At 42.7% G+C, this 19,949-nt stretch overlaps 1 protein-coding gene across 1 annotated transcript in view; it reads left to right on the forward strand.

The window, feature by feature from the left end:
• The window catches only part of CCDC85C (coiled-coil domain containing 85C), a 112,180-nt gene that overhangs the window by 64,377 nt on the left and 27,854 nt on the right, over positions 1 to 19,949 (forward strand). The window contains exons 2-3 of the mRNA XM_086750062.1: positions 3,342 to 3,418; positions 19,756 to 19,860. Coding sequence (XP_086606188.1) covers positions 3,342 to 3,418; positions 19,756 to 19,860 — 182 coding nt within the window. The remainder of the gene's footprint in view (positions 1 to 3,341; positions 3,419 to 19,755; positions 19,861 to 19,949) is intronic.

Below are 19,949 nucleotides of genomic sequence, written 5' to 3' on the forward strand. Positions count from 1 at the left end.
ATAATTTATGTTGCTGTGAGGTGTTTTTTTTTTGTCTGAGAGTAGACATTGGACATGGTTTGGGGTTGAGCAGTCGTGTTTGAAGAATTCTAGCAAATCTCAGAGCCATCTTTCAGGACTGGGGGTAGCTGTGATGTGCATTGGCTCCTGGGGATGCAGGGCTTGCATTCCCAAGGAGCACCCTTTTTATTTCAAGGGAAGGGAAACCGAGGGAGGAAATAATTCTCTCTCCATTTCCTTTTATTTGGCAGCCATGCTGTGTTCTTTCCATCAGCCAACCAGTTACTCCTTGTAGCATTCAGGGCCTGAACACAACAGCTTCTATGTCACCATTCGTCCGCTTAACCTTAATTTTCTGTAGCTGTTAGCAGTGCTGGAACCCACCACAGGCACATGTTGAAGAGGTTGCTCAGGAGGTTCAGGTTGCCTGCCTTCACCTGGGGTAACTTCCCACTGTGCTGCTGGAGAGGACCTCCCTGCCCTCTGTGGGCACAGAACTGTGAGAAAGGGCTTGTTTGCATCAGAAATAGTTCCTATAAGTTTTTATTATTATTATTATTTGCTGTTTGCACAAGGTGTAGTGTGGCGGTCCACAGTATAAGCCTCAGTAGTGATAAGAGAGTGGAATGGTGAGGCGGGGGCTGCATACAGCAGGCTCCCTGCCACTTGGGAAACAGGCTTGGAGTGCTGATGGGCAACAGGTCCAGTCAGTGCTGTGGTTCTAGTGGAGCCTGTGTCTGTTACTGGCATCACAGCGAGATCTTCTTTAGCATTATCTAGGATTTTTACACTCGTTTATGCAAGTGTTGCTGTCAGTGCAGTTTGTGCACACAGGGACTGTGCTCTGTCTGGAGGCACATCGCTGATTCCCAGGCAGATGTGGATTGAGCCTCTCCTTTGACACCGCTTTGAATGCTTCCTTGAAGCTGCTTTGAAGCTGCTTAGAATGCCCAGATACTTTGAGATAAAAATCAGGACCTGCTGTGTCAGGATCACTGCATTCATTGTGTAGAGGCACTCAGCTCTGCTGCTGCCCTGGCAGCATGCGGTCCTGGTGAAGGACACCTTATCTGACCAGATCTACTGATGGAGGCTGTTGTATCCAGCACACAGTGGAAATGATGGAGTCTCTGGTTGTCTTCAGACAGAGCTGGAGACTGTTCTGGGAACTGTTTAGCCAAATGGGTAGTGCTGGTCTGAATTCAGGAGTAAGTTAACAAAGTGTGGTGGCCTGGGGCACAGAGGAGGTCAGACCAAAGGATCCATTGTCCTCCTGGCTTTGTATTTAAGAATGTCCAACTCCCCTCCCACCCTGCTGGAGAACAGGTTCATTACTAATTCAGCAAGTTGTTCAAGATGATGCTGAAATCTTGCTGACTTAAACACCAATCTTCTGCAGCATTATACATTCCACCTTCTGATATGCATGACTGAATTCATGATGCTGTTGGCACGAGGCCTTTCCAGGGAAGGTGCTATGGATTGATTCATAACCTACTTGGTTTGTCCTCTGCTCTGGCCTGGTGACTCTGCCCACATTGGGGTTGTTGTTGTTGGGCAGAGAGAGTTTGTGGTCCCTGCAGCTGAAGGTGATGTTGCTGTGAACCTTACCACCACTTAACCGTTCACTGAACTTACAAAGCTTCCTACAGTGTCTTCTTAACCTTTCTCATGAGGACTTGTTTGGATTTTCTGGGTTTGGACAAAGCACAATCCAAATAAAAAAGTGAGCATGTTTCCTCCGAGAGTGTTTGTGCTTTAGATGGGCACTTGACTCCGCTCCGTCCTGCTGTTCCTTTATGTGCTGTTTGGCACTTGTCTATGGCAGCACTTTTTCCAGCATATTCCAATTTTTCTCTTGAATGGTCAAAGCACTCTCAGTGATTAGCTGTAGCTTGCATGCTAGCTCTTCTGCTAAACTGCCCCCAGAGTGGCCAAGAAACGGCGTTCAGGCTTGTGCTGAGCGCGTTTGGCGCCTACTGCCAAGGCGAAGGTAAGCCGTTAGCGCAGAGCCAGCCTCAGCCTTGCCCATGTGCACGGGCGTGCGTTCCTGTGTGCGGAGACGCAATCAGTGGTGCTGGCTAACCGTGGCGGGGCTGATCCTGAAGGGTCCTGGCAGTTGGCAACACACGCCAACCGGCATCAGTGCAGTTGCATTAACGCCCCGTTCCTCGGCAATTCACGCTCGGTGAGAAGTCCTGTGGTTGAATAGTGGCTTTTGCAGTCATGCTGTAATAAATAATACTAGAAAAAAATATAATTCCATTTTGCAGAACCCTTTTAGCAGTGTGGAAAGTGTTTGGCTTTTTTCATATGCTTAAGCTGCAAAACTCTTCCTCCTGCTGCAAAAACTCATGGCCTTTGCTACCAAAATTACAAGTGGAGGAGGAATTTTGCAAAGATCCAGGTGGATGGAAGGAACTATTGCAAACTGCTAAGCTATAATGAAAATGAAGAAAAGGTTTTCCCAGGTCCCTTTGTTTTCTTCCCTGTGAAATTTGCAAATGTGTTGCTTCAAAGCACGTTTCAAAACAAAAACCAGATGTCTTGGAAAGCGGTAACCCACCCACAGAGCTCTCCAGCAAGTTATCTTCTCCGCCAGGTCACCCTATCTGGTGTTGCTGTCTTACTGTGCTGCTAAGCTGGCCATTGCATTCCTTCAGGTTGAATATTACCGTTTTATGTGAGAGTATTCTGGTTTTTATTGTCCTGGTGTTTCTCTGTTTAGTGTCACGTGCTTCCACTAGAAAAAGCAGCTGTCCTGGGTAGGCACGTGTTGTGTGCGTCGGGCGGGGTGCCCGCTGCAGCTCTGCGCCCTTCTGCATACACGTCTTCCCCTTTTACAGCACCGGGAGTTGTGGCGGTGACCTCCTGGTAGAGCTGTGCCAGCAGCTTATTTTTGTGAGGTTTTTCATTTGGTTTTGAAAGAAAAAGGCACGTGTGTGGAGGGATTGTTTATTCAAGCCTAAAAGGAAACATCTTGTTCTGTTGTTGAGTATTTTGTTGCATTTTAGATGACTGATAATGGCTTTCAAGGCTAGGAAATTACTTTTATAAAATTATGAAATGCAATATTTCAACTTTACTTTCCTTCTGTACCCCCCAACCCCCAACCTGGTGGCACTGATATGGATTCACAGAAGATATTGCTGTTGCTGAATCTCAGCTTTTCAGTGAAAAAAGCTTTTGGCAGAGTCCCCTCCTCAACCTATACGTTGGGAGTTTTATTCATTAGGTCTTTCCCAAATTTACCTTACACAGAGTGGGAAAACATATCGCTGTCTGATAGTACTTGCCTGTACCATAAGAAGCTTAAACGTATTTTTTCTCTTTTCCTAAAGATTCGTCTTCCAACTATATCAGGCAACTTGAAACAAAAGTGAAGCTGCTGGAGGATGACAACAAACTTCTTTCCCAGGTAGGTTTTTTATTGCCTAATAGATATTAATGTGGCTTGCTTCTCCTGTTTCCCTATAGTTGTGTCTGACTGCCCACGTGAATGCACAAGGGCTTTCGGTGGACAGCCTACCAGGGGAAGAGCATAATGGTCTTTTCATATCAACCTCCCACTGGTAGAATTTAGTCTCCTTTTGTTAAAAAAAAAAAAAAAAAGAAGAGAGAGAGAAAAAAAAAAGTAAACCCTCTGTTAGTGTCTGTGTGTGTTTTAGAGATGCATTAATGCCTCCCTGAAGAACACCTTGATCCACTGCTGCTCTTGGGGATGCTGAGAGGGTCCAGCACTACCTGTGCCCTTGCTGTAGGATTTTATCTTGCTTGCCCATTTGCATTGACTTTTATCTTGTTGGAAGAGGAGGCTGTAGTGAAAGGACAGCCTTGGGAATAGTTTTGTGCAGTGCTGGCTCTCAGCTTTTATTTGAGATCTTGCTTACAGCCAGACAAGCCTCTCTAAACTCGCACTTCTTGCTTGCATCTACCCTTCAAAGTCTACCCCACGTGCCACAGGGCTTTTGATCACTGCTGGTGCTCATCTGTCCGTATATAGCAATATCAAGGAGTGGGAAGAAAACAGTCGTTCTGTCTGGTTTGTCCCCTGGATCCCCTATAAAACACAGCACTTGGTGTAAACAAGGGCAGCTTTGCTGAATCCGGTGAAACTCTGTCTGTTTAGACCATCAGAAGAGCTACCCTTTTTCTCTTGTTCTTTGCATCCTTTTGCTGTTGTATGTTCTACCTCGCTGGCATTTTAAAGATTTTTTTCTATACTTTGCTTCTTACTGCAAGCAGTGACTTTCACAGTCATTTTATTCCAGATTCTTTCCAATTATAAAGACCGGAAATAAAAAACCCCTCCTAATTATTTTAAAAAAATAGTTTATGTTGTGCTGTTCTTTGCATTTCACCAAGTCTGAAAATAGACTGTTCCAGGATCACAGGTTTCTAAAACATTCCTGTTAAAAAAAAAAAAAAAGAAAGTATCTATGCTTACTGAAATTTCAATAAAATAATTTTGTCAAACCTTATTTTTACTGGAATATGTACTTCGACATGATTGTGAGCTTTTTTAAAAGATTACCCCAGATTTCCAGAGTACTTGTTGGCACTGCTAGCCATGGAACAAAACTCACAGGGCACCGCAGGGTTAAAACCCCAGAAGGGCACTCAACTTGACAGCTACCGAGTGGCTTCATGCATTAATCAATTGCTAATTTAATTTTAACTCCCTCTGTCTTTCTTCCAACCCGTGAGTGAGCTGGTGGCGGTCAGAACCCCAAGACTGTTTAATTGGAGCTATTGATAAGCAGATGGGCTGTGCGTGGGCCGTTGGGATGCGCATGGATTCTGGGACCAGCTCGATGTGCCCTTGGCCCAGCTTTGTCCTACCGCAGCCGAGCACATTACTCTGTTGGATCTGCCTTATGAGGTCAAAAAAAAGTTGTTGGTAATTAATGGGCGGTAAATTAATAGGGGCTGAATAGCTGCCTGGGCTTATTGCATTGGGAGGATGAAGTCCAGTTAGTCTCGGGGTGCATAAGCCTGGAGCAGCCCCATGCATCAGCCCTCCACCTTCGTGCTGCCCTGGGTGGGAAGGCTGTGCCTTTTCCTCCGCATACACAACTCTCCTCAGGTGTCCTTACCTTTCAGGCTGTGTCACTACAAATGCTTGAATCCAGGAGGGAGGGAAGCGATCTTAAAGCAGCTCTGTGCTCTGGAGAAGACCAGCCGCCTCCCCAGCAGCAGCAGGCACTGATGCCAGCCTGGCTGTGACGTTCTGTGCTGCCCCTGTGAGATGTCTTAACGGCCCTCCAAAAAGACCAGGATCCAACCTATTTTAGAAATACCTCTTTTTATCGTAAGCAGGGAGACAGCTCTCCTTAGGGCAACAGGACAACTGTTGAAGCTACCATAGTCTGGGTGAACTCCCCGGGAATACTGAGCTGCATCACCTCCAAATCTGTTGTATTACAAACCTAAATTTGAATCTTTTCTCTTTCAATGAGAAAGATGAGGAAAATCTGTACAGGCACAAACTCGCATGCGTACGTACACATTGCTCCCAGCACTTTCCTGGAAAAGTATAATCCACTTACTGTATTGTTACTGGCTTCATCTGATTGGAAAGTGTTTAGCTGTTACCATGCGGATCTTGGGATAAGACTCTACTAAAAAAGAATCCTGGCAAACTTCCTCCTGTTTTTAAAGTTTCCAGGTGATCCTGGCTGTTTGAACTCTACAATGCCAAACTGGCTTGTCAACAGTAAGGTCACATTTTAACTCGGCTTGGCTTTCTCCCTGGGAGTATTGACATTGCAATAATATTTGCAGGCTGGTGTCAAGAAGTTCTATCACCAGCATGCTGAGGAGCGATGAAACCTGACGTCCTAAGTAACAAACAGTGCCTGTGCATTAAGGGATTAACAAATCAGTGGTGGTTATGGAAGTCTTCCTGGCTGCTCTCCAAGTGCTAAACATAGAGCTGAAATAGTGCTTCATCCAGAGAAACCCAAGAAGGCCGGTGCTGCAAACGATATTGCAGGCTTTATGGGAGGATTTGTATTACAGTGGCAGGTGACACAATGCCCCTTTGCTAGCTGATGCATCCTGAGCGAGATTTGTTGCTTTATCTTCTTCGGCATCTGGGCTGTGAAGCTATGCTGAGAGGTGGTGTCTTTGTACCACCTTCAGGCATGGAATTACGTTGGTGCAGGGGTCCCCAGCCTGCACTTTTTCTCCTGCTTCCCGACATCTCCTTTCTTCATCAGCACTTTGAAATAAAATCTCAGTGGGAGACGCGAGAACTCTCCAGCCCATGCCGAGGCAGCTGCTCTGTGCTGTACGTACTATGTGCAGCACAGGCGTGGTGGGATTCACACTTCTCTTTCTCTGGTGACTCATTTGAACAGACGAATGGAGAGAGCTTTTCCTCCCCTTGGGAGGTCAAGAAGTACCATCTCACAAGCTACACTTTGCAGCGGGAGGAAAGTAAATGGAGAAGTGGATGTTATTTATGATAGCTGTATATGGATTTTTTTGTTTGTTTTGACTTCTTTTGCTTTCTGGGGAAGGAGATGTGTATTTCAAGTTGGGGAAAGAGCTGCTTCTGACATTGCTAACCTATCAGTAACCATCACTCTTCCCATTGTCCTTCTCTGAGGAGAAACAACTCCAGTTTTCTGCCTTTCTTTGACTCAGGTTTACACTGTAATGTTTTGCTGACATGGCCGTATTAAATGGAGAGTCATGCTCTTGGATGGCGTCGCTGTGCTGGCAAAATCCCTGGCAGCAATTCTAACAACACACACCTTTTGTTGCCCCAGTTTATATGGGTTGGGGAGATGCTGTAGCGAATGCTGCTACCAGAAAAGGCCCCTCAATGCCTGCTCACCGGTGCTGGTAGGTGTCTGTGGTATAACCACAGTGGCAAAGACCCTGCGGGTAGGGACCTCAGTGTCCTGGGGTTGACACTGTCAGCCTTTCTCACCAGAGTAGCTCGTTTCTGGAAGTTTTAGTTGAGGTGTAAAGATGAATGTAAGCTCTGAGGAATGTTGGGTGTTGGCTTTGGAGAGCTTCACAGACATTGCTTTTATAGTCTCAAATTCTCTAGGGAAGAAGTGCACTAAGTTCTGCTGTGCGCATGCAATTAAACTATGCAACATCATGTGGGAGAAGTCCTGTTTTTCCTCTGTGTCCTTGTGGGGAGTGCCTGGGAGAGCTGGTGTTAATCGCTCTTTCACAGTGTCTGGTTGACTAGGTGAGGGTACCTTCCATATTGTTAAGGTGTAACCCCTGAGATGGGAAACCATGTTTGCTTTCCATTCCTCTGAGCTGAAAGTGTCCAAGTAGAAAATAGACCCCTTAAGCCACCTCACACTGCCCCTTAAACTAAAAATGAATTTGTAATTACACTCTTTCCCCTCAACCTTAGAGAAACCTGTCTTTATGAGCTTCAGGAGCTCCAGAGGTCAGTTCTGGTTAGTTTTATAACTAATGCATACATTTTTGAGATAATAACAGTGACACGCTTCTGGCCATTCTTGCACATTATTTTACATTTTTAGCGCATTCTGTACAATGGCAAGGATTGGACACTTTTAACTAAAACTGAAGTTTGTAGGCTTTGTGACCTCATTACTCTGTTCTCTCTTCTCATAACTGAGTCCTGTGCACCATGACCTGGCTGCTGGGACATCCTTTGGTTTACAGTGTCTGCTGAGCTGTGTCTGGCTTTTCCCTTCAGAACAGGAATGCCAGAGGCATTCTTCTACTCAAAAGGTGCCCAGGGCACGTTGCACAACTTTGTTTCGAAAAGCCCAGTTTTGAAAAGAGCAGCTGTATTGGGCAGGCAAGACTCTGAATAACTGGACGTTTGACAACGAAATCCCGGTGCATCTTTCAGGGAAAATTTTGAGTTGCCTGGTGCAGAGCAGAAATACAAACAATTCTTCTCTAGGGTAGGGAGTGGACAGCCCTTGGGATTTATGAGGAACATTAGAGTATTTAATTAAAACTCAAAATAGACTTCAGTATTACCAGCATTTCACAGCATTTCAGTATCTGCCTACTAGCTGATTGGGATTTAGAGTATCCGTGGAAGATCTTCAGAGCACCCCTGGAAGGTCTTGAAAACTGTGCTTTTTTAAGAAAGAAACTGCATGCTTAGCTTGAATTAAAAGAAGGCTGCAGCTGTACAGATAGTAAAATGATAGTAAATGATGCCTGTAAACACTGCTGTTAAAACAGAGCTGAGGTTTTTGAGCTAGGAGCTTCCACAGTCAGGGTGTCTACAGGCTACATCAATTCTTCTTAGGCAAATGTGAACTTGGCACAAACATGCACTCAGCAGGCAGTTTCTAGCATATTGTTCTGAGAATGAGGGGGAAAAAACTGGACCCCAGGATTGAAAACAGCATGTGAATCGTTAGTACTGCAAAGGACAAAGATGTAAATGCCGTTCAGCAGAGGGCTTGATCTCTTCCTGAAGAGCAGAGGACAGAGGAGAAAAAGAAATTGCCCACTATGTTCTGGCTGGCTCCAGGAGAGTCGGCGTGCAATTTCCTCTGTTGTTTTATTATCAGTTGCTTTTGTGCCAAAAGTCTGCCATTAACAGTTCCTGCTTCTGGAGTTGCCTCTTGGCTCTCAGAGTTGCTAAAGGGCCTTAACATTTGGGCCTCTCCTTCAACTGTGGCTGGAGTTTTGTTGTGAGGCGATGACTCAGGCCAGGAGCATTGCACGTGCTCACCACAAGTGGAACAAAATTACAAACCTGGCTTATTTCCCCAAAGTCCACCTACTATTTGTGTATGAGAAGGATAAGTACAATTGCTTTAATTTAAGATCTCACAAGGGAAATTGGATTTTTTTTTTGTAATAGAGAGGAACTCAGACATGAAAGCTTTCCAGTACTTTTGGTCTCTACATTTAAATTCAGAATACTGAAGGGGACATGCCCTAGGTTGCTATATTACCATTTTTATGCACTGTTTAAATGTTTAGCTGCATATTAATTTTAACTAATCAAAAAGGAGATGAATATTTGGGACCTTATCCAAATATTCCTTTTCAGGTCAATGGTGAGACTCTATGCTTTTTGAAGTACAGCTCATGCAGAGCCAGATTTTCATGAGACCTCCTCTCGTGAGACCTTTCATGAGACCAGTCTCCAAACTTTGATTTAGGCCTCTAATTGCATTGCATTGCTTCCATGCGTAAGTGCAAAAAATATTAACAGAATCACCCAAATGTAGCTTCTTTAGCCATGGCAGCATAAGCCTCAAGAAAACATAGCATACAAGACTAAGCTAAGTCCAGCTGTGTTTCATTTCACCTCCTCCTTTTATGAATTAAAATGACAAGGCTGATCTGACCAATTTGCTATCAAATAAGCGGACTTCAGATTTAAGTAAACAATATGTATTTATTGAATAAATTTCCCCCCCTCCCCCCAAAAAAGAGATGTCTGGTTTTATAAGAGCAGTTCAAACATGTCTCAGACTTGCATCCAAAATACTTTCAAGCCCTTTAAGACAATGAAGTTCCTTCTGTTGACTTTGGACATAAGGGTCTTGGGCTGCTACCTACCAAAATAAATATTCTCTCAGTATTCACCTCCCATTCATGGGGAGGAGCAAGTCTAAAAAGCAAGATCAATGACAGAAATGAGTTTTTGCAACTTATACTGAAAGCTTGGTGGTGTACTGTGTGTTCTGAGGGTTGTCACTTGTGGAATCAGGGAATTTTATGAGAATGTCACCTGGGACATACAAATAGAGTTCCCCAAAACTCTAGGAAATATAGTTCAAGAAGTTCTGAATCCTGAAGTTGAATAACAGGTAGACATACAGCATTTATTGAATCTTGGGAATTTGAGACAATCATATAATTTCTTGCAACTTAACTCAAAATTTTTGAAGGACTGGAGCTGAATTTCTGCGTAAGAGTATGAGTGTGTGAGAGATGCACACACACAAAGCTCTGCTATGCCCCATTTGTTTCTGTTGTGGGTAAGCAAGAACATTGGGTTTAATGAAGCTCAGTTTAACCTCCAGCTGTGAAATGTGGGATTAGTCATATCCTATGCTTAACCAGCTTTGTAATAATTTCCACTTTTTTCTCTATATGAGGACAGGGTCAGGGAAAAAGCTCTTAATTGCATTTAGATCAGGCTATGAAGAAGCAGCATTTTGTGTCTTTGTAACATGCGGAGAGGTTCGAAGTACACAGGTTCTCAGTGATCGGTCCATTTGAGAAGAAATGAAAAATGTTTTGAGAGGAAACTAAGTAATAGCTGCAGAGGCTTAAAACCAGATTTTTGCATTAAGTTCAATGCGAAATTCAAGACCAGCTCAAGAAGAAATCAGTGTCTGATATCTGAAAACAACTTGGGGAAAGATGTAAATCATTCATTGCTTTTGAAAGAAAAAGAGACTTTACTGAAAACTGTAAGTTTGTGATAACATTTTCAGGTTTGTTTTGCTTTTCATGAAGCCAAAAAATGCAAGTCTAAATCTTTATAGGAGACTGTTAAAGAATATTCAAACCATCTCATAAAAGTTAAGACTGGTTGGAACTGATTCTTCCTGACTATTTGAGTCCTGGTTCAGCAGAGAGCTTTGAACGTCTGAGTGGTGCTCCAGAAGAGAGGGGCCTGAGTGTCCATCCCGCCCTGAGCAGTGTTCAGAAGGAGAGAGAGAAGGTCAGCAGAGCCCTCGGCTGGCTTGGTTAGTTCAAGCCTACAAGGGAGCTTTTCTGACTTATGAGAAGAGGATTCAGGTCTTTGCCTTCATTCCCAGCTCCCATCGTTTTATGGGACATGGGGAGTGCCTTGAAGGCAGCCCCAGAGGTGTTGCTGTGGCTGGGAGGAGGCACGGTGGTTCCCTTTGACCTTGCCTGGAGTGCAGTTGACAGAAGAAAATGAAAGGTCTCTCCAGGGGATGGTCCAGTGTGTTTATTTGTGTGCTTAATACTACATCCACATCCACTTGCCTGGTGGAACTGGGACAGCATTCCTTAGCTTCTTCATTGACATCCCTAATGAAGAGACTGGTTTTGGTGCTAATGAGCCACGTATGAGCTCCATTAGTCTGAGACTCCTAAACTCATTGCATGCATAGAAGCCAGAGACCACAGAGGGGCTACACCGAATGTCGATGGTTATAGCTCCATTTGGCTTTGTTAACTATTGAGCTACATTTCTATTTGGGTTATAGGCTGCATTGCTTGAATTTCAGCTGTGCCAGCCCATATTCTTGCTTGAGCAAAGCCTGCCAGTTGTGTGATTATAATTATATACTGCAATTTGGTTTCAGCTGATTATCTGAGTCTCCCATGAGTTACGGGGTTGATCTTTCTCTGCTGATCTAAAACAAGAGGAAAAAAATACAGAAACTCTTGAATATTAGCAGTATACTAAAGTTCCCTACCTCTGTTGCTACAGAGAATGGAGAGGTTTGAAACTTGCACTGCTTTTATTTCCTGTACCCCACTGAGATACTAATAAAATATTTTTCCAGGAGTGATTTTACACAGCAAAATCTTCTAAGCCCCTTACTGACTGTCTCCAGCTATTTATTAAGCCTTTCCCAAAGTGTTAGCTCTCCTGACAATAGAGAATTCCAGCTGTCACCATTGCAGCCAGATGAAATCTGCTGCTTTGCCCCTCCAGCTTGTATGAATGCAGCTCATGATATGAGGGGAAAGTCAGAGCATAGGCACAAGTGGGGATGCTCGTTCCTGCATTGTGTTTGCGAATGGCTGAGATCCAGCCAGGGCACAACATCCAAACCCATCCTTACAGCTCCCTGTGCTGCTGCTGTACAGGGGCTGTGCACCTCATTCTCAGGGTCGGACTATTTCCAATTCCACGTGAACAACTGAAAATGGCTTTACTGATGAAGCTGGCTGAGGTTGTGCTTGTGACCTGCTGGCTGAATACTGGAGAGGGAATTAGGAGAGTCGGTGTCTTGGCAGAGCATCATCCTTTCAAGCCTTTGTCACCAGTCTAAGGAATGATCCCTGGATGCGCTGCATGTACAACTGGGATATGAACCAGTGTAAAGGAATTTAATCTCTCCTGATACAGAAAGCTTGTATTATTACATGACATGGAAGATGTTAAATAGTTTTAATCTCATCCCTTAATTTTTTTTTTCTTATTTGCAGAGTTCTTTCAAAATCAAATACGTTGATTTTTTTATTGCACTCTCATGTGTGTAATTTCCAGCTTGCCTGATAAACGCTGTTGAAGCTAATGGGACTCTTCACATATACTTAAAGTCAGATATATGCTTTGCTGAGCTTATTTTTGCTTGAATATGTCTTGTGGTGATAACTGCAATTACTGAACCTTAATTCAATTATTTGCTAGCTTCACACAGTGAAATTGCCCATCCCTCAACTTCCTGGTGCATGAGACCCTAAAACATGGATTAATGAGACAAGGAGGAAATCTTTGTGTAAGGTCGGGTGATAGGGGATGTTCACTGGGGCACAAGGGCGCCTGAAAGGGCCACTCATGTGTGGTCCTGAGGTCATGAGAAGCCGGGGCCATTGCCCTGCGCAAGGCAGGCGCTTTGCAGCATCTCCTTCACATTATTTGAGATGCGTTTCTGCTTTACTTTACCTCAGCAAAATATTGCTGTTCTGCGGGACTAACTAAGGACATCTTGGGCCAGGTGGTTCTTGCAGAGGGATGTGTTCTGATAGTGTCGTTGAACTCTGTGGGTAGGGTAAAATATCTGCGGTGGTGAATAAGAGTAAGGCAATCAAGCTTAATCAACTGTTTGTGGGGCCATCATGCTCTCAGTCGGGACAGTAAGATTCTAATGGCTATGCAGATAAGAATGGGTTCTGCAAGACTTCATTCATTATGGGAAAAGGAATTGAAGTCCAAATGATAATATTATCTTGTTGAGTGCTGCGTGTAAAACTGGCTTATTTTGGTCATCTGTGGCAACAATGGAGTTTTTTCCAAGATGATAAAATAACATTTTTCTGTTAAGTTTCCAAATGCATAGTGTTCTTCTGTTCCCTTCTAGCTGGCTGACTGGAACAGCTTGCCACGAAATTTCAATAAGGTAGAGAGAGCTAATGCATCCACAAAGAGCTGCTTGGATCTGGGGGCTGCCTTTTAATATTGCTGCTGGTTGGTTGGGGCTCTGAATGCTTGTTCTTTCGCATGCTAATGTTGTTGATTTCAATTTTTTAATCGTCTGAATGTATTAAATATGCCCCTAATTATTTTTTATTTCCCTCCTACAGTTGTGCAAAAGGCATTGTTTAGTAACATCTGAGTTTTGACCAACTTCAAATCAAAGCCATTTACCTACCTGAAGATAAGTTGGTACTTTTAGCTAAATTGCTGTGGGAAATAACAGGAAAAGATTTTGAACTAAACCTTCCATTTAATTACCCAGTTACAAACAATGGATTGTTGAGTGTCAAAATTGAGGCAGTTTCAATTACTGGAACAATTATGGTTTAGAAAATTGTTGCCGGTAGGTTTAAGAGTTTATATTACTGTGACAGGCAAGTAATTCAGGTAATGGGCAGGACAAGAGTCCATAAAGATGAAGGCAGCCTGACCCAGTGGACTGAAATAAAAACTTCCTCCTTTTTCTCTTCACAAACATATATAATCAAAAGCCAAGGTCTCAGCAGAGGTTTCCATCTAACATCCAAGCTTTATGGGGTAAAACTAGAAGATGAAATATGAATGATGTTTTTTTCATATAGGCACTTTTTTTTTAGTATAGAGAATTACCTAAATTATAAGCCCAAATCCTTATGGGCTTAGATGATCAGGATGGGATGCCCTTGCCCTATTGCTAAGGACTGGGTTCACCCTGATATTTAAGTGACAGCTAAAGGAAATCCTGTGCTTTGTAAAAGAGTGGAGTGACACACAAAAAAAAAAGGAAATTGCTTGTCTCTGAGGGCTGGGTGATGGTGTGGCATATTCATTTATCCAAAGAAACTGGTGTCAATAAGGGTACCTTCTATTGCCATTACTGAGTTTGTCGCAGTGTTCCTTTCTATCTAGTTGCACTTCATGTTAACATACATAATTTCTTCGAATGTTAAGTGAATAATAGATATAATACTAATAAATTTAAGTAGCGCAGTGTGTAATCTGCTGTCTCTTGAGCTTAGTGCCAGTGGGTCTGCGTTGTAGGAAAACGAAGCTGATTATTACAAAGCCTCTGCAATGACAGTCCTGTGGGAAGTCTGCTGTTGGTGACTCACGTATGCTTGATTCTTCTCTTCATTCTGGACACATTTTTCCATCCCTTTATAAAGGGATCCCACCAGACATGAACAAAAAGGGGCTTTGTAGGACTCCTGGCCTGCAAGTTGGTGCTTTTTTTTTAAAAAAAAAAACAAAACAGAACGTGGACCAGGAGAGGAAGCTTTCACAATACAGGAGGTTACAAATGAGTTACGAAGACATGAGGAAAGCAGCATCTCAGGTGCTCAGACGTAGTCCTCAGGTGCCACCAGGGCTGTCCCTCCTGCCTCCTGCCACACACCAGGAGGATGTGGGTCTCTGGCGGCTCTTCTTCACATCTGCCAAGATTCCGTAGGTGCCTTGGATACACTCAGGCATGGGATACCCATGTGTAAACACCCAAATGGCTCCAAGGTAACCCCGTAGCCCGTGAGGAGAAGGGAAACTGTGACTCTTTTTAAAGGCTTTACTATTTCCAAAGGGCACAGGCTCAAACTGATCATTTATGATTTTTTTTTTTTAACCTCTGCTCAGCCTTCAGCTGTTCCAACTTACATGAAAGGAGAAAATAGTGTTTTCAATTAAAGGCAACTTATGTAACAACTCTGTTTTGAATGCTAATTCATGAATTACTGGAAGCTGACAGTGCTGCTTTTTAATTTTCCTCGGTCACTTCAGCACATAATTCTAATTGAAATCGTTTTGGGTTTTTTTTGTTAATGTCTTTCATAAATGCTGAGAAATATCTGTCAAGTAGATTTCTGTCTCTATTTAATTTCTAAGAATGGTCTGTTTTGTTACATCACAGTGCCTTGGAATTAAATCCTTGTCTTCTTTTTTCTCCCTTCCAACAGAAGTAACACTGAAGGATAACAGAAAAGATGATTTGTCTAACTTGTCTTTAAGTTTTCAACACTTTATCTTCACAGTTGGTTCAACATGGCCACTGCACTAATCTGACTTTACTGGACAGAAATGGAAAGGAAAATAAATGTTTTTTCTTAGTACTTTGACCTTAAAATACCACAAACACCATCCATCTTCTTGTGTTATTTGTGTTATTTTCAAATTGAATCACTCAGCACATCAGGTCAAAAAGTCAGAGGCCACCATTTCTTCTCCCTGCTAGCAGGATAGAAAGCTTTGATAGGAACAAGTGTTTGCTGATGTTTTTAAAAATGTAATTTTAGACTTTGGTGAGCACCAAGACTTCATTTTCTATCTAATGTATTTAAAATGATGCGTTATTTTTTATGGAAAATACTTACCACTTTCCAGCCATGTTCATAATCAAATCGCTTCTATTTTCTAGACAAAGAAAAAGTTGGGTTTGCAGTCCATTTTTACTAAAAACCTCAGTTGTTGGTCTTGTTCTCTTCTCACTGATATGAGAAGGCAGAACTTCCTACCCTGCCCGGAGGGGCATGTCTGTGTCCGTTTCTTTCGTAACAGGGCTGACAAAGATCTCGGGCTTTGGTCTGAGAGCAGTATCTGCTGAGGTCACTCCAAGTTCTACCTAGTTGAAAAATTTAGCAATAAATGTCATGTCATTATTTCCAAATAATGAAGAGTTATTGTGTCTGAGTGACCATTGTGGAGCTGTCAGCATTGGCCGTGTGTAGCATCGGTTTGTGCTGAAGGCGAATCTTTTCCATTTTTTTTTTTTAACCTTTTTTTTTTAACATTTGAATGAAACTAATTTTGGAAAAAAAATTCGCAGTAAAAGAGCAAGAGCTGTTTCAGAGTAGTCAACGGCCAGTTGTTGGCATTTGCTGGGGACAAGTGTATTTCAGGCTATGCAAGTTGTAAGTTTGCTCAAGTTTAGTAAAGACGGACTATGAGTCTCCTCAGCTCTCTGTTGGTCTCCTTTTCTGTGTCCCTCCCTCTGTCTCCTCCTCCGCTTAGAAAACATTCCCAATAGAAGTTCAGTCAAACCAGCTCTCTCCCATGGAGTTTTAGTTCAGGTGAAAATGATTTTTGCTTGTAAATTCCTTGAAACTCTGGAAATGTGAAGTGATTTTACCTGAAGGGTAGTTTATTATAGACGTGTTGCCCATTATTTGGGATAATTTCCAACAACGATGATGAACACAGATGAGCAGGGATTGTGCTTTCAAAATGCCATTCTGACTAGAAAAGCAATTTGGGATCCACTTACATCTCAGTAATGAAAATTGGGTAAGGTAATAAGAGATTTCATTTTGTGAGTGAATTGACAATGCAAATACCAGGATTTTTAATTTAGGTTTAAGTGGAGTAATGGCTACTCATTCTGATGCATCATTAGTCATATTGCTTTTTAATGAGGGATACACTTTCTTTTCCTGGTTAGCTCTAACATAGACAGCAAAGCCCAATGAATGTGTTAATGTTTAGGGAGGTCTGATAAATACTTGTCACTGCACCTTTTTAATTTAAAAAAGGAAGAAAAAGCAGTTTTCCTCCTATGGTGAAGAAATAGACATTTGCTTTTAGTGCAAGGAAAATATATAGTGCAGAACTGTGATTGGTAAGCTGTTGTAAAAAATAATTACAGTACTGAAAAAAAAATTCTAGTAAATATAGAAGGAAAATTGGATTGAGTAGAGCGTTTGTGAAAGGAACTGGCTTTATGACAGACAGTGGTAGGAAAAAGTGATTCTTTGGCCGTCTCCAACATGGATGCGTTTTAAGTAATGGCAGATGAAGATTCTTCTTGCTCTACCAAACCCACTCAATGCCCCAGACAGCTCATTCCTCTTCTGGATAGATCTCTGTTCAGCATTTTTATTTCTTAGATATCTTTTATTTTCTTCTTCTTTTAGTTTTATTTTTTTCCCTTTTTCCTTTCTTTAATTAAGAGCTTGTTTTGATGTTCATTGAACTCAGTGGGAATCTTTCCATCAAATTGAATGCATTAGTTCAGATTCATAATCAGCAGTCACTGAAACAACCTGACAATAGTTTTATCACACACTAGGGCACTGTCTTAAATGGGATTTGCTTAAAAAAAGCAATAGAACTAATCCATTATCAACACTTGTTAGAGCAGAGTTCTGTCTGTATCTGTATATTTACCAACACAATTTCAACCCGTTTGCACCAAATTGAAATTAATGCAGACTCTTGCTCCAGGCAGGGGCATAGGGCGGTTAAATTAAATAAATTTTAACTAATGTGCTTTTAGCCACAGCAGTAGGATATTGTGTGTTGACTAGGCTGAGGTCTGGTTGCCTTACTTCCTTTGGTGGGTGAGACTTTTTGACTTTCTATGAGGACAAGCTGTAGGGTGATGAAAAACATGCTCCATCTAATGCAGACCAACCCATTCAGATTTGGGGGAAAGACAGCGGGAGGCAAATGTCCACCAAACCTTTCTTTCTCGTGCCTGTTTCTACACTCCTGGTGCCCTATAAGCACGTGGCATTCTTGCAAGTCTCCACGCGGTTTGCGAAAGTTTGAGCAACCCAGGGCCTCTGAACACCGGCCAGGCAGTGCACATCCTTCTGGAGCAGAGCCTTCGAGGAGATCTGTGACCTCTGGGGTCTCTAGCACAAAGCTACAAGCTCACATTTTCACTCTGCTATTTTATTCTTCTTTTGCCTTGACTGTGCAACTGTCTGTTTGTCACAGACGTCAGGGAAGGGTACATGAGCTCCTGAGCTGAGAAACTGAAGAGTGGGTGGCAGAGTGTCGGGATCTCTCCAGGAGGTTTCTGTCCCCCTGTGCACTTACAATAGGGAAGAAGAAGTTGCACACAGCAGGGCAGGGGAAGTGTAACCAGCCGCGGTAAAATCCTTTCAGGATAACCACCAAGAGACCCCTGCACATCACACGCCTGGGACGGTGCCAATAAACAAAGAGTCTTCTTGTCATCTTCCTTTGTGACCTGCTAACCTTCCTTTGAAAGTGTATACCTCCCAGGCATGGTGGAGGAAACTCAGTTTTGCAGTAGTTGCTTTTTAGCTTCAGAAGGAGTTATCTCTATCATATCTTTCTGTCTCTGACTCTCTGCTGTGAAATGCGAAAGAAATATAGGCCACGATCTTCTCTGATGCCACCTTGTAAATTCAAGGGAATCCCAGACATCCAATATGCTGAAGTCATTCCATGTCACTTGACTCTGTGTGAGGCACAAGAGTTCCCAGCAGATTGGGTGATACATGACCAGCATCCATTTCTCGTGATGGCTTTTTTGAAAACTGCCCTTCTCTTCACAGCTTGTAAAAGGAAAGTTGATAGGGTGAGTGCGCCAGAATGGTTGTGAAAGCACTGGGTCACATGAGATGTTTTAACCTAAGAAGACAACATTTTGAAATAAAACCAAAGCTGAGCATGTCCTAAAACAGGCCATGTAGCTACAGTAAAATGTTTCTGACACTTAGGAAATGATGTATCCACTCTGAACGCACCTATATTTCTCTGCTAAATGGGAGCAAGAAATGCAAATGAGTTTTCCGTATTTCCAGAGATCTGTGCTCGGCCACAGCCCCCAAAGTCTCGGTTATGGTCAGACCTTTGGAGTTACTGAGGGGTTTTTATATACAGTTGAGCTGATTTATGAGATTTCTTGTTAAATTTTATTGCACCAGTGGCTTTTCTTTAGTTCTTTTGAAGTAGAAAACATCATTTCTGCAGCGAATGCAAGTCAAAAGTCTTAATGGAGCATAAAAATCTAAAAGGTCATGATTTTATAGCTTTAAAATAGGGGACAGTGCACTGCTTGATACTCTTAAAAATATGAAAAGTTAATGAGGATGTTTATCGGTAATAAAAAGATGTAACCTTCTCCCACACCTTTGATTTTGACTGCTTGTTTATTGGCTTTTTATGGGTGTACTTTTGTAAATGAGAAAGTCTTCTCTTTCTAGGACTGTCCCGTTTCAGAATCACAGAGAGAGAACTCCTAACGTGAGGCAGAGTCTTTGTCACAGGGAGGTTTTTCAGTATTCTCAACACCCAGTGCTGCTTCTCCCTTTGAACACCAACTATTGATCGCATTTGTTGGTTTACAGGGTCGTATAGGCTACCTTTATTTATTTGACTTTGTTTAAGAGCTGTGAGTGCATGCAAATTTATAACCAGAAACTGTTCCGGTCACACACATTTTGCAAGCTTAGGTGGATCAGGGTAGCACTGTTTACAAACTCTCGTTGCTTTCCACATGCAGGTGATTGGAATAGCCTATGCTGTTTTAAAAAGAAAAATCCAGAAAATGTCTCCTGGTGGATTTCTTTTGCCGATTTTGATTTCGTCTGAAATCTCAAAAATATTTTTTCACTTGCATCTTAACAAATGTTTTTAACGAACATGTAGGAACTTAGGTAAAATTAAAATGCCTTCTTGCAGCATCACTTAATGGAGCAGACCTTGAATGGTTCACCTGCAACTGCTTCCAAATGTTTTCTCCCGATATGGGCATGGAAAAAAAGATTTTATTACAATATGTTCACTGTCACTGCTGTTGCAGGGAGAAGCAATGGGAGCAGGTCATGGGACAGAAGCGGTCATGGGAAAAGCGAATACAGCAGAAGGGGCACAGCTTTCCTTCTTCTTGTTAATACGGACTGTCCTGTTTTCTTTTGTCTTTGCAGCAGACTGGCACAGGGGACCTGAGGACTCTGAGGAAAGGGTTGTCCCCGTACCACTCTGAGTCACAGCTCTCGTCACTGCCGCAGTATCAAGACGCCCTGCAAAACGTAAGAGACATTTCCTTACCTGTGCAGAGTGAGCCATGGGTTTCCCTGTAAGTGGGCATGGCTGGAGGGGGGCATGTGAAAATTACGGG

The sequence above is a fragment of the Chlamydotis macqueenii genome, chromosome 5 (assembly GCF_036417535.1).
Source record: "Chlamydotis macqueenii isolate bChlMac1 chromosome 5, bChlMac1.mat, whole genome shotgun sequence".
Lineage (NCBI taxonomy): Eukaryota > Metazoa > Chordata > Aves > Otidiformes > Otididae > Chlamydotis > Chlamydotis macqueenii.